This window comes from Protopterus annectens, chromosome 3.part0 (assembly GCF_019279795.1).
Source record: "Protopterus annectens isolate FY-2018-M chromosome 3.part0, PAN1.0, whole genome shotgun sequence".
Lineage (NCBI taxonomy): Eukaryota > Metazoa > Chordata > Ceratodontiformes > Protopteridae > Protopterus > Protopterus annectens.
The window spans coordinates 38065245-38078381 of record NC_056731.1 but is presented as its reverse complement, the minus strand read 5'-3'; the positions used below and the strand labels follow the sequence as shown (position 1 = coordinate 38078381).

Here is a 13137-nt window from a genome sequence, read left to right as displayed (position 1 = left end):
GGGCAATGTAGAAGGTCTTCCTAACTACTTTAGCTACATGGGTGTCGAATGACAGGCTACTGTCAACCTGGGTCCCCAGGTCCCTGATAACTTCTTCTGTGCTCAGAGGATTACCACCTATATGGTAGCTAGTGGTAACCTTGTTTTTCCCGAAGGGTATGACTATGCATTTTTTGGCATTTAACTTTAGGCCATGGCTCTGGCACCAGTCATCTGTTTCTGTGAGACCCTTCTGAAGGATATCTGTGTCAGATGTGTTTTCGACTACGGCACCCAGTTTGCAGTCATCTGCAAACTTTGTCAGCCATAACCCTCCTGTGTTTGCTTGTACTTCGGAAAAGTAGATGCCAAATAAGAGTGGGCCCAGGACTGAGCCCTGTGGCACACCACTTGTGACAGGCTCTGAGTCTGACATGGCGCCAGCAACTCTGACCCTGTGGGTTCTGTCACTCAGCCAGTTTGCAACCCATCTTGTGATGTATGGGTTAACATTTAAGCTGATGAGTTTTTCAATGATACCCGAGTGGGGTATTGTATCGAAGGCCTTCGCCAGATCGAGGTAGGCTGTATGGACTGCCTTTCCCTCATCAATGGCTTTGGTGACTGTTTCGAAAAAGTCAACCAAGTTTAAAAGGCATGATCTGCCTTTGACAAAGCCAAACTGGGTTGGATCCAAAGTCTGCAAATTCCCTATATCTTTATTTATGAGGTCCATTATGATCCTCTCCATAGCTTTGCAGATAAGGCTTGTCAAGCTAATGGGCCGGTAATTTCCAGGGTCTGTGGAGGCACCGCATTTGTGAAGTGGGACAACAGTCGCAGTGCGCCACTCCCTGGGTATGTATCCAGAGGTGAGACTATGATTAAACAGCTGTCCTAGCTGTGGGTTTAATTCCTTGTTGAGTTCGTGGAGCACACAGCCTGGGACACCATCAGGTCCCATGGATGCTGTGTTTTTTGCTTTGGAGAGAGCAGTTCTCACTTGGGCGTTTGAGATGTTTGGGAAGCTGCAACCATTTGGTATAGATATCTCTCCTTTTGGGGGGGGGAGAAGTTTGCACTGAACCTGTCAGCCAGTATGTTGGCAATGTCTGTAAGATCAGTAATCTTCACATCATTTTGAACTAGTTCTGAGCATATCTGGGAGTTTCCTCCCAGGTTTCTAACATAGCTAAAGAAGGCCTTATGATTGTCCTTTGAGTCTTTAGCTATTTTTCTCTCAAAATTTGCTTTGGATGATTTTATGAGAGCTCTTAGTTTTTTTACTTATAGTGATCAAGGGTGTCTTACCTTTTAAGGATTTTGCTCTATCTTGTAGTAGCTTCCTCCTTTTGTTGTAGAGTTTGTTTATGGCTGGGGTCCACCAGACTGGACGCTTGCCCTTGGTACAAAGAGTCTTTGTTTTGCTTGGGATTGCCTTATCCATGCAGTGCTGCAGGTGCTGGTAGAAGGCATTTGTAAGTGATTCAGCGGCTTGAGTACTGTTTTCCGCTGGCTCGGGGGCCTTAAAGGAGACCACACTAGTCTTTAGAAGTGTGAAGTCGGCTTCGAGAAGTTTTTACTGTGGTCTTTTTATTTCAGGTGGGGGGGGGATGAGGACCTCCAGCAAGATTAGTTTGTGATCTGATCTCACCAGTGAGGGTATACTTCCGGTGTTGAACATTGTGCTCCCATGTTCGTGATGATGAGATCAAGTATGTTTTCTCCTCTTGTGGGGATGGTGACTAGTTGTTCCATGGCATTTGAGTTTATGAATTCCAGGAACTTTTGGGCTAGGGTGTTTGGGCTTGAGTAGTGTTCCCAGTCTATATTAGGGTAATTGAAGTCACCTAGTTTGATGGTGTTTGGAGATACATTTATCCCCTCCAGTGTTTTCAGGAAAGCCATGTGAGGTTCCTGAGTTTGTGAGGGTGGCCTGTAACATGCTACAATTTGCAGAGCAGTCTTGCCTATGGTTAATTGCACCTGGATGGTCTCCGATGCATCGTGCATTGCCACCAGTCTTGAGGTGTGGGTGTCCTTGATGAATATGGATACCCCCCCCCTCCTTTCTTGGTATTGTCTGGATTTTGGGGCCGGAACGCATGGTATGAGGTAAAACCTGTTAGTGCTGGGGTGCTCTCAGGAGCCTTGAACCAGGTTTCTGTCACAGCACAGACATCGATGTTCTCCATACTGAGAAGGGCCTCGAGTGCGTGCATTTTGAGATTTAGACTTCTGGCATTGAGCAGCATTACCCTTTGTTTTTTCCTTTTTGTGTTCTAGGGTGGTAGGTTTAGAATTTGAGCCTTGCCTAAAAAGGCACTATGGGGTGGCAAGAGCCTTTCCCAAGATCCGGAATCCCAGGGGTGACAGGTGCAAGCCGTCCCTTGCGAAGCAGCGTGGCTTGTCCAGCATGTCATCCCAGCCAGACAGACACTGGATCCCCTTTGAATGACACCAGAGTTTAAGCCAATTGTTAAAGCTGATCATCTTATCTCTGTATTGTGGCATCATTCTTGGTGAAGGTAGGATACTGCTCAAGGTCAGGGTCATACCTGCCTGGGCTACATAATCAGAGAGCTCCTCAATGTCTCTTTTCATGTAGTCCAAGGAGGTACGTCTCAGGTCGTTTACACCAGCGTGGACAATGACTGAGTCGTATTTGTACCTGCTGTTGAGAGACCTGAGTGCTTGCATTATGTGGCGGATTCTAGCGCCCGACAGGCAGCTTACTGTAACTCTCTCCTTACTCAGTCTGGTGGCGGGACGTCAGTGTGTCTGACTATGGAGTCACCAATGACTAGTGTGTCTGGCATTGTGTTTGGCCTTAAGGGCTGTGACTGTTGGACACTCTGACTGTGAGGTCTATGTGTTGCAGGTGTTGTGTTCTGAGGTGGTGGTTGTTTGGGTGTCTGCTTTGGTGGCCTCTGCTGTTTTGGTAGATTTCTGATCAGAGCCTCCGAGTATGTCTTTGTGTGTTTATGTGTATGATTTGAGGTTGTGATGGTACTATGTGAGACTGGGTCTATAGTGTGTGTGGTAACCTTCTCCTCCTGTCTGGTCTTGCCAGTCCTAAGTTGAGAGAGCTCAGCCTCCAGTTTGGCCGTATAGTTGCATCTCTCTCATGTATTTGTGTTTTGTGGGAGGAGGAGAGGGTTGTCTGTGTACATGAGGCAATTGTAACATTGCCTCAATATTCCCAGGTTCACCAGCTGAGCAGGAGAGGATACTAGCAACTGATCCCTCGACATGCTAGAAGGAATAGACAAAAAACTTTAAAAAGAGATTCCGGGGGATGTGGGTGTCCGAGAAATGGGGTTTCGCCTTTTTGGGGTACTATCTATAACAAGAGTGCTGTATCTCGGTGATAAGTACTGTAGGAGCAAGTGCTAGGTTTGACAGATACAGAATAGGCTACTCGGAGTTAGGTAGAGGTGATCTTTTTAGTTATAGGATATGCTGATTAGATCAGTAGTATAGTTCGGGGAAGGTAGTTTTAAGGGAAAATTTGAAGAGTTGACTTTAGGTAGCCCTAATAGTTTAAATCTGCTTAACCGCCGCTGCCCTAGTGTGCAACGGTAGCAGCTCCGCGCTAAATCGCGCAAACGCGCGGTTAGCGTTTTTTATATCAGGGGGCTGAAAGAAGCTAGGAATTGGCCCAAAACGACCAATAAACTACAAGTTGCTGGCTGAAACCTCACAAAACTGGACCAACAGGCAGCTCAATGCTTCCCACTCCCACTGGTAAGCAAGGGAACTTCCTCTCTTCCAAATTAGGTAAAGAATCAGTAACAGGAACTGCAAACAAACCCCAGGGATCAGCAAGCTCTGAAACTGGACTATTCTAGCTCAGTAAGGCGGGAAAACAAGAGATATTTATTTTTTTTTTGTCAGAAAACAAGCAGAAACAGATACAGTAAACACTTATAAATGCTATAAATCGGCTATCACAGCCTACACAATCAATTTGCAACAGTTACAGATTTTAAAAGTAACAAACTGAGAAACAAGTGCAATAACAGAATAAATGCAGAATAAACAATAACAATGTATCAGCAAGCAGGCGAAATACAGTTGCTAGATAAATAGAAGCGAAAAGCCACAAAAAATATATTTAAATCAGGTAAAGTCGCTTTTTTAGCTCTCTGAAGCTTGGATTACTCTGCTGGCCACCACGAGGATCTGTGCTGAGTAGGTACAAGCTAAAAACGCGCGGTTAGCGTTTTTTATATCAGGGGGCTGAAAGAAGCTAGGAACTGGCCCAAAACGACCAATAAACTACAAGTTGCTGGCTGAAACCTCACAAAACTGGACCAACAGGCAGCTCAATGCTTCCCACTCCCACTGGTAAGCAAGGGAACTTCCTCTCTTCCAAATTAGGTAAAGAATCAGTAACAGGAACTGCAAACAAAGCCCAGGGATCAGCAAGCTCTGAAACTGGACTATTCTAGCTCAGCTATCATTACAATCCACCAAAATCACTCAATATGCACAATCTCCGCAGAAGTAAAATCCTCTGAATAATTCCACATTAAAGAAAACTATAACTAATCAAGAGGTTGCTACTGGCAAACAACTTTACATCTTAATGTTTCATCTACAAATTCAGTGCCTGCTGCCCTTAAAGAATCAGTTGCCTACATTACATTGAAGAAAACAATTGGTAAACCGGTAATATTGCAACAGGAAATGACTGAGAAACCGACAACACTTCATAGTTACTAGGCATCTTATACAAAGGAGGGAACCCTTAAAATGTACCAAATAATCAACAACTAGGGGCATGACATGCCATGCATTCATACCTCTCAACCTCTTAGCACAAGAAATCTGAACAACATGCTGCATACAGTTAGGGCAATGCATGAGTAAACACTCAACCTCTTTCTTAGTTCAAAAACTTCCTAACTAATAAACTCTTTTATGTCAAAATACAGAACTCCAAATCATCACCCACTCCACTGACTACAGGAGTACCACAAGGCTCAGGAGTTTCTCCATTTCTATTTTCTTTATTGGCTAACTAACTCCCTGGAGAACTCCCCCCATATTTCTATCATCCTACATACAGCCATTATGGTAATTTACAGGTCCTACCACCACCATTGTGTAATAAGGGGCCATCTCCAAGAAGACCTAATACAATTCTTTCTCTCAGAACACCAGAAACACTAATCAGTGTAATTTAGGGCAAGACACAGACTCAACAATGTATATGGGAATGGCAGATAACCAATAACCTAATACCATAGAAATGGCACGACACTTTGGATACCTTGCAATTTCTATAGAGCAGCATCTTAGCTTTCTGCACCTTATTGAAAGAACAAAAAACAAAATCAACTTCCATCTGTTTTTGAGATGAGATATCTCACTCCACTTCTCTTCCCTGAAGGAAGGAATGATATTGGGAAGGGAGTATTTCTTTAACAACCTTTATATTGACTCCTTTCTTGAAGTGACAGCTTCAAAGAGAAATATTTCATGCCAACAGTATTTGCAGATTCATTAGTATGGCTACCAAGCCAGAATGCCAGTGCAATGTGCTCACTAAAGCACACTGTCTACCAGTCTTTCACAGAATAAAAGTCATATTAAGCACCTTACTCTTCAAACTAATTTCCCTGAATTCTCACACTTCTATCTTAAATCCCTCATTCCCAATGTAGCAACCACACATCCACCAAGAACCAAACTGCACTGCACAAACCACAGCTTCTCCATACTAACTTAAATTCCATGCACACACACGCGCACACACACACACACACACACACACACACACACACACACACACACACACACACACACACACACACACACACACACACACACTTTCTCATGAATACAGAAGCGAATAGTTTAAATTACACACACATACACTTACCTTCTTTCTTAACTGAACGGCCAAATGAGCACACACAGACTTAATCCCTATTAACAAAACTGCTAGCTTACATTTCGCATGCCTGCAAAATGTATTTACTTCCATGTTGGCGTGTGCATGCATGATTCTCCATAAAGGAGAAGACGCTAATACCACAATGCTGTAAGACGCTAATACCACAATGCTGTAAAAGTGGGAGGGTGCTCACCACCCCCTTTGCCCTGTGGTTCCGGTGCCCTCGAGCAGGCACCGAGAAGAAAGAATGGCCTAACTAAATTAATTAAAATAAATAAATAAATAAATAAAGTAAAAAATTGCACCCTTTACAAGGCCGGCCTTGATGGCGCCCTAGGCAGTCGCCTAGTTTGCCTATGCCTAAGGCTGGCTGTAAATGTAAGGCAAGTGTGCAGAGAGGTATAAGTCAAGATTATATGCATCATAAGCAAACACAGTCATAAATAGACATGATAAAGGAATTCAATCAATACAATCATCAGAAAGACCATCTGTACAACATTATAACATCATGTAATATAATGCTATTATGGAGGAAATAATAAGCATAGAATGGAATATTTGCCGTATGTGTTATCGCTGTGCATGGAATGTGAAGAAAAGTGAGGCATGAGTCAAATGAGGGTGAAGAAGTGAAAGGAGAGATATAGAAAACAGACAGGAAGAAGTGTAGGGAAAGACGTATACAGCTATCATCTATTTAGGTCCAGGAGATCTTGGCAGTACCACAGGAGTTAGGAGACATGTCTACTGGAAAGCCACAGTACATCCACCTGGAGAAGCACCATGTGGACACCGGACATCAGTAGTCCATCAAACTGGCCCCATATAGCATGCCAGAGTGAATTAATTAGCTCATGAGACAGGACCTAAAGGGGTTGTTGGATCTTGGGGTAATCTAAGAGTCTAGTAGTTACTTATTTATGTTTAAACAACACATTTTATGACAAAATATAAGCTAATAAATAAACATACTATTTTATTTTTAAAACACAATAATAGCAAATATTCCGGATACATAATCTGAAATAGTCCAAAAAGTCAGCATGGAGGGGGGGGAGCACCAGTGTTATGTGGGGGAGATTAACAAAGAGGCCATACCAAAATGATCCAAATGATGCATAACAATTACTAAGGATGATACTAGGTCAAGGGACCAAAAAGCAAACCTAACACCCTCTGGGCTATTCTAAAGGCAGTCTAAATGTGAACAGTACTTAATATCAGTGAGAACACAGTATTTACCATATTTGACAACAGAAATATATTACATATCCCTCCAACACTCACACATCATATGACTTAGGAGTACAAAAATGTGCTGAAAATGTACATATTTGTTACAAGACCATCAATTGAAAGTGACAGAGATAATATCAATGTATTGTGTGACTTTGTGGGTGGGTGTAAGTCGGGAGTGTGAAAGGGTATTAGTCATCCCAACTTTGCTGGGCAAAGGTTGGTGGACGTTCATGTTCTGTTACAGCAGGTGGTCATGCCTATATTGTCAACAGTGCAATAGTGATGCCAGAGTGTGTATGTGTGTGTTTGAATTTCAAAAGTTAAATATGAGCTATTAAGTCAGTTCTGGCTGGCAACTTCTGACAGATCACATGGGTTTGACAGCATTTAGAGTTCCAGACAAATCAAATTGTGGAGATCACTGGGGAGCTGAGCATTGCAAAAATGCAGGCAATGTTCTCTTTCCTTCAGCAGACTTACTAAAGGAAGCATTATTCAGTTTGCATAGTCTCTGTGAACATTATGATTTAGAATGGAAAATGATTACTCAGGGTCAATGAAAGGTAAAGTAAAATGTTGTCAAAGGTGTATGGCAGTCAAACTTAAAACTGACCAATGAACATAATTCCTGAAGCTACACTCCATTTGTGCAGATTTTTCACCTACATTCAAAGGCTACAACTGTACATCCTTCAATGCTGACATTCCTTAACTCATACACATACGAGTAGGTTACAAATGCATGTCTAGTTAATAATATGTATTTCAGAGTTAGGATGTGCCATACAGCACCTGCTTCATTATCAGTCGGTTCAGTTCCCAGACAGTTCATGCTGCAGCTAGACTGACAACCCTACGTCATCAGTTATTCAGTGTGCAGTTCATTACTATTAGAATAAATTACTTTTCTACATACCTGACTAAGAAGCACAACATTTTCTTTGTGGTGTGCCATCTCTGCCGTATCCAAAGTGAAATGATAACTGCCTTTGTTTTCTTCATATTCTTTTTTATATTCAAGCTAGACATAAAGAAAAGTACAGATCCAAACATTATTTATTGGACGGTAAGCATATAAAAAAATGCAATATTTTATGCAGTTTAGTTTACTGAACATTTTACACTTGATAAATCAAGTTATATTTATTTGTTTAGCAATATGTCTTTCGTTACCTTTCTGAGAAAACAGTTTTCACAGGAAACCATCAGAGAACAGTGGGTATTATAAATGTAAAAATACCAAAACTGATTTTAAGAAAGAATGTATTGGGTGTAGCTCAACAGTTTCTGTTACTGTTTTCTAAGCTACAACTATTCATGTATTTGCTTCTTTTCTTTTGGTTACTGTGTGGGGTACACTGGGAATAGAAATTGTACAATGACCCCCCCCCCATTAATATTCCAAAACGTGCATGCTGATTGGTCAGCGTGTCCGTTGTAAATCAGACTTATACTAATGGAAAAAGGTCCAGTCGCCCGGACTTTTTCCATTAGCATAAGTCTTTTTTTTTTTTTGTTACAGCAACGGAGAACGGAAAAGCTTCATTGCTATAATCTCGCTATGTTAAACGGGTTTAACATAGCGAGATAGCTTAAAAAAAGCAACAGAGATCTTCCTTTCTCCATTACTTTTTTTAAAGCTGTCTCACTATGTTAAACTCCTTTAACATACCAAGACACTTTGTAAAAAGCAACAGAGATCTTGCTTTCTCCATTGCTTCCACACGCAGCTCTGATGTACTGCGTAAGCATACGCATGCGCAGTATATCAGAACTGCCGCAGAATACCAAACAGCTGAGGACAGGCAGCACGGAGTCATTGTACAATGCCATTATTTAAGAAAGGTAAGTATTTTTTTTCTTAAATAATATTGTATAATAGCAATAACCCACTTCTGGGTGTAGGTAATGCTGGGTTTACCCACAGGTGTCTTTGTTTGGCCATTCGGGCTTTGCCCCTGTGACCAAACCACACCAACCGTGGGTAAATCCAGCATTACCCACACCCAGGTGTGGATTATTGCTTAAATAGTTTGCAGGCAATACTGTAGAACACTGCAACAAACTGAAATCAAAGGTATCATTACCAGTGGAATACTATTATATTGAAAAAAGAAAGCAAAAATAAAAAAGAGGCAGTGACAGAGTTATGAGTGACATTTACAAACAATGCCCTTTAAAATAAAAGGAAAGGATTTTTTTAAGTGAGGCAGTCATGGTTAAACACTGCTGCATAAGGCAGAATCTTACAGTTAATAGCAAACATACAGAAAAGCATGCATTCCTAGAAGGATAAATTAGCATTAATTAGTACACAATGACGTGCACAGTATATCCTGAGTATAGCACATCCAGGTAGGTTTGGTAGGTTCTTCTGAGTTTGTTTTGTACCTGAACAGGCTCTTATACAATAGCAGTGGATAATTAATAATAGCATAACATTTCACCAGAGATCTCGAGTTCCAGCTAGTTTCACCACTTTGGTTTTATTTAGGTGCAAAAGTAGAAAGTCAGCGGAAATGTTGTCAACTGGAGTAGAACTCTCTCAGAAAAGGGACAATAATTTAATACAGATTAGTAAAGAGGAGAGTGAGGAGGCCCAAACAAGCATGCTGTGCTCATAGTGTGTGAAGGTTACCCTGCTGTTAACACACACAGGTACAAATGACAACAGAAGGCAAACCTGCAAATTCTGCAACTGCTACTGGGAACATTATAACTGGTATGAATAAACTGAAATTTAGAGAATTGTACAACATTATTTTACAATCAACTAGCTGAAGAATTATATAGGTAATATGTGCATTAGTAGGGGGTTCTAATGTGAAAGCTGATTACATTAAAGAAAATGAAATGTTAGTATTGATAATCACAACCCCATCTTATGCTCTTTGGACGAAAGCTAGCTGTCCAATATTTCGTTAAACTGGACAGAAATAAATAAGACGATGTTCATGGGGTTGCTATAGCAGTTAGATGCAACTTAGCAGCATGTGACATTGAAATTTGGTTATTGGGTACTAGATGTGTTATTCCACATTTTATTTGCTGACGAACAGAAAACATAAGATCTGCTGCAATATGATCATAAGATCATTTTATGTAGTTAAAAACAATTGACAGTCTAACACAAGAATTACAGAACACTTAAGTGACATGCAGAAATATTTACAAATGCATCTATAAACGTTTGCTGAAGAAAGAGGTGGGTGCTGATCCTGCTTGAATAGAATAGGTACCATTTATTAGGCAAAAAGAAGGCCTGATGATGAAAATGAGAGGTAAGGAAACTGATCTGTTCATATGAAAGCCTGAAGTGCCTTGAATTGAATGATATTTTGAACTGAAGGTGTAGCTAAACAGACAAAGTAATATTTGCATGTTATTGACAGCAGGTGGAGTATTGTTATATATGTAAATCCCAATTAAGTTTTATAATGTATATTCAGCTTTATTTTGAAGCCATTATTGTAACATGATTCTATGAAACAGTAGGGAAGTCAGAAGAAATCTTTAGTGATAAAGTGCACTTTTCTTTGAAGAGTTATGTGAATTCTGTACTTTTGTATTAGATGATGGGTGACCTGTACATCACGATTCTGATCAGAGAACAAACATTCTCCAACAGGGTGTTAATGTACAGGTGATGCCCACTGAAAAACTAGTCAGCTGCTTTGCAGCGTGTTAAGCGGTTGTGGAGCTCGGACTGTAAGAAAGCTAATACTCACCATTATTTTACACCTGCTAAACACCACTTTCGCTCTTTAGCGAGTGTAACATTAAAAGAAACATAATTAAAAAAAAATAGAAAAGCTTGTGTGTGTGTGTGTGTGTGTGTGTGTGTGTGTGTGTGTGTGTGTGTGTGTGTGTGTGTGTGTGTGTGTGTGTGTGTGTGCGCGCGCGCACGTGTGTGTCTGAGAGACAGAGAGAAAGAGAGAGATCGAGCAACCGATAAGTGGTTACAGCAGTTATTTAAAACTAACAGGTACACATACCTCTCAACCTCTTGGTTCAAGAAATCTGGATAAACCCTAGAATAATGGGTACAAAGGCCCAAAAATAGGGACAAATTTTGCACATTGCTTTTATAAAATTAGAAAGTTGCTATAATAACAGGATTTATGTTAGCATACATTTTCTGAAGGATATAAATTCTAAAACACAAATGTAAGTCATTATTTAGTGGCATCAAACCCCAATGATTTGGTGTGTGTGTGTGTGTGTGTGTGTGTGTGTGTGAGTGTGTGTGTGTGTGTGTGTGTGTGTGTGTGTGTGTGTGTGTGTGTGTGTGTGTGTGTGTGTGTGTGTGCGTGTGTGTGTGTGTGTGTGTGTGTGTGACCTTAAGTTCTTACCAAACGTATATTTTGGTTATAAAATATATCCTCCAACAACAGCTACATATACTGCAGCAACTTTGAAACATTACGCAGAGGAACTATTTTACATCAAAAACATTAAAAAGACAGTAATTAAAAAAAAAAAAAAAATACAAAACAATTTAACAGAAAATTCATTCTCTAAGCACAATAAAGCCCTCCAGAGTGTGTGTTATTGTGTAAATAACACCCTTCCAGGGTATAATGGCTTTCCACCTGTGCTGCCGGGCCTCCGAACACCCCTAAGCAGGCATTACTTACACAATAACACACACGCTGTTTGACATTACTGCTTGATTAGAAGACTTAAAAGGAATGTACACAAATGAAAATATTAGATCTTGACAGAATCAGATAAATATCCAAATGAATTATGATGTCAATTCAACAAGCCTACATAAACTAAAAAGCAACCATACTTAGTTCTGTATCTTCACAAAGCCAAGCAGGTAAAGCTTGTTACAGCTTAAGAGATAAGATACATTGTTGTTATAATAAAAAATACTTGGAATCATTTTCAGAATGGTGTCTTCCGGCAGTTATATTTCTAGATTTCTTAAGACATGCAAATGGGTTAGCAATATTGCTAGTACTTTTTTTTGTTTGTGACATGCTCTTAACAAGTCATGACCCACATCTTAGAGTATGTTAATTTTTTTATACAATAGAAGCTTGTAATAAAACACATAAGTAAACAAAATTAATAGTAGGTATGAACAATGGACTATATCAGAGATTGTAGGAGAAAAAGACAATTTCTATCACATTAAATCACTTCTGTTATTGCACACACGCACACACGCACACACACACACACACACACACACACACACACACACACATGCAAGCACAAACACGCACATACATATAAACACATGCATGCACGCAGGCACACACACACACACACACACACACACACACACACACACACACACACACACACACACACACACACACACTCATATGTACATGTGTATGCATGACTATTTGTTTAAAAATCTAGTAGTAACCTAAGGGTAGACTATGGAACTGCACAAAATAGATTCATCTCCAAGGATATAACATAAAGGATTATGATTTGGTTTCTGATTGTAACTACATTATTATGTGTTGGAAACATACAGGCCAAGAAATTGAACTTGAGAGTGGAGCTTGAGGCATCCATGTTGGAAACACATAATACTAGGTTATGACTAGAGACCTGATCATAACTCCTTGCATTACAGGTCGATTTACCTGTTCCACGTATTATTAATCACAGAAAAAAAGAAAAAAATGCAAAATGTTAAGCTGGATTTCAATCTAGTAAAGCAAATAGTTGGCACTGTCAGACAGGAACCCACGTTAGGGAAAGATTTTGAAACAAAGTGATGTACAGATTGCAGGCATAGACAGCAGGCAGAAAAAAAGATATTTTGACTTCTTCCGCTGATGTCTGTTAGTCATCCCTGTCATTTCTTAGTGCCTAGTGCAAGAAACAATCATAATAGTGCTTAGTGGAAACATTTAGTAATTGTTAAGATTGGTTCTCACACTACAGAAACACTTAAATAGTTTGCATTTTAAATGGTACTGAAGAGTAATCATGGCACTCCAGGCATTACAAACTTGTTCTGCAAAACAGAAATCAGAAAA

General features: G+C 40.2%; 1 protein-coding gene across 3 annotated transcripts in view; it reads right to left on the bottom strand.

Moving 5' to 3' along the window:
* The window catches only part of LOC122796246 (nebulette-like), a 1283698-nt gene that overhangs the window by 761279 nt on the left and 509282 nt on the right, over nt 1–13137 (bottom strand). For all 3 annotated transcript variants that reach the window (XM_044064567.1, XM_044064568.1, XM_044064569.1), the window contains exon 10: nt 8043–8147. In XM_044064567.1, coding sequence (XP_043920502.1) covers nt 8043–8147 — 105 coding nt within the window. The remainder of the gene's footprint in view (nt 1–8042; nt 8148–13137) is intronic.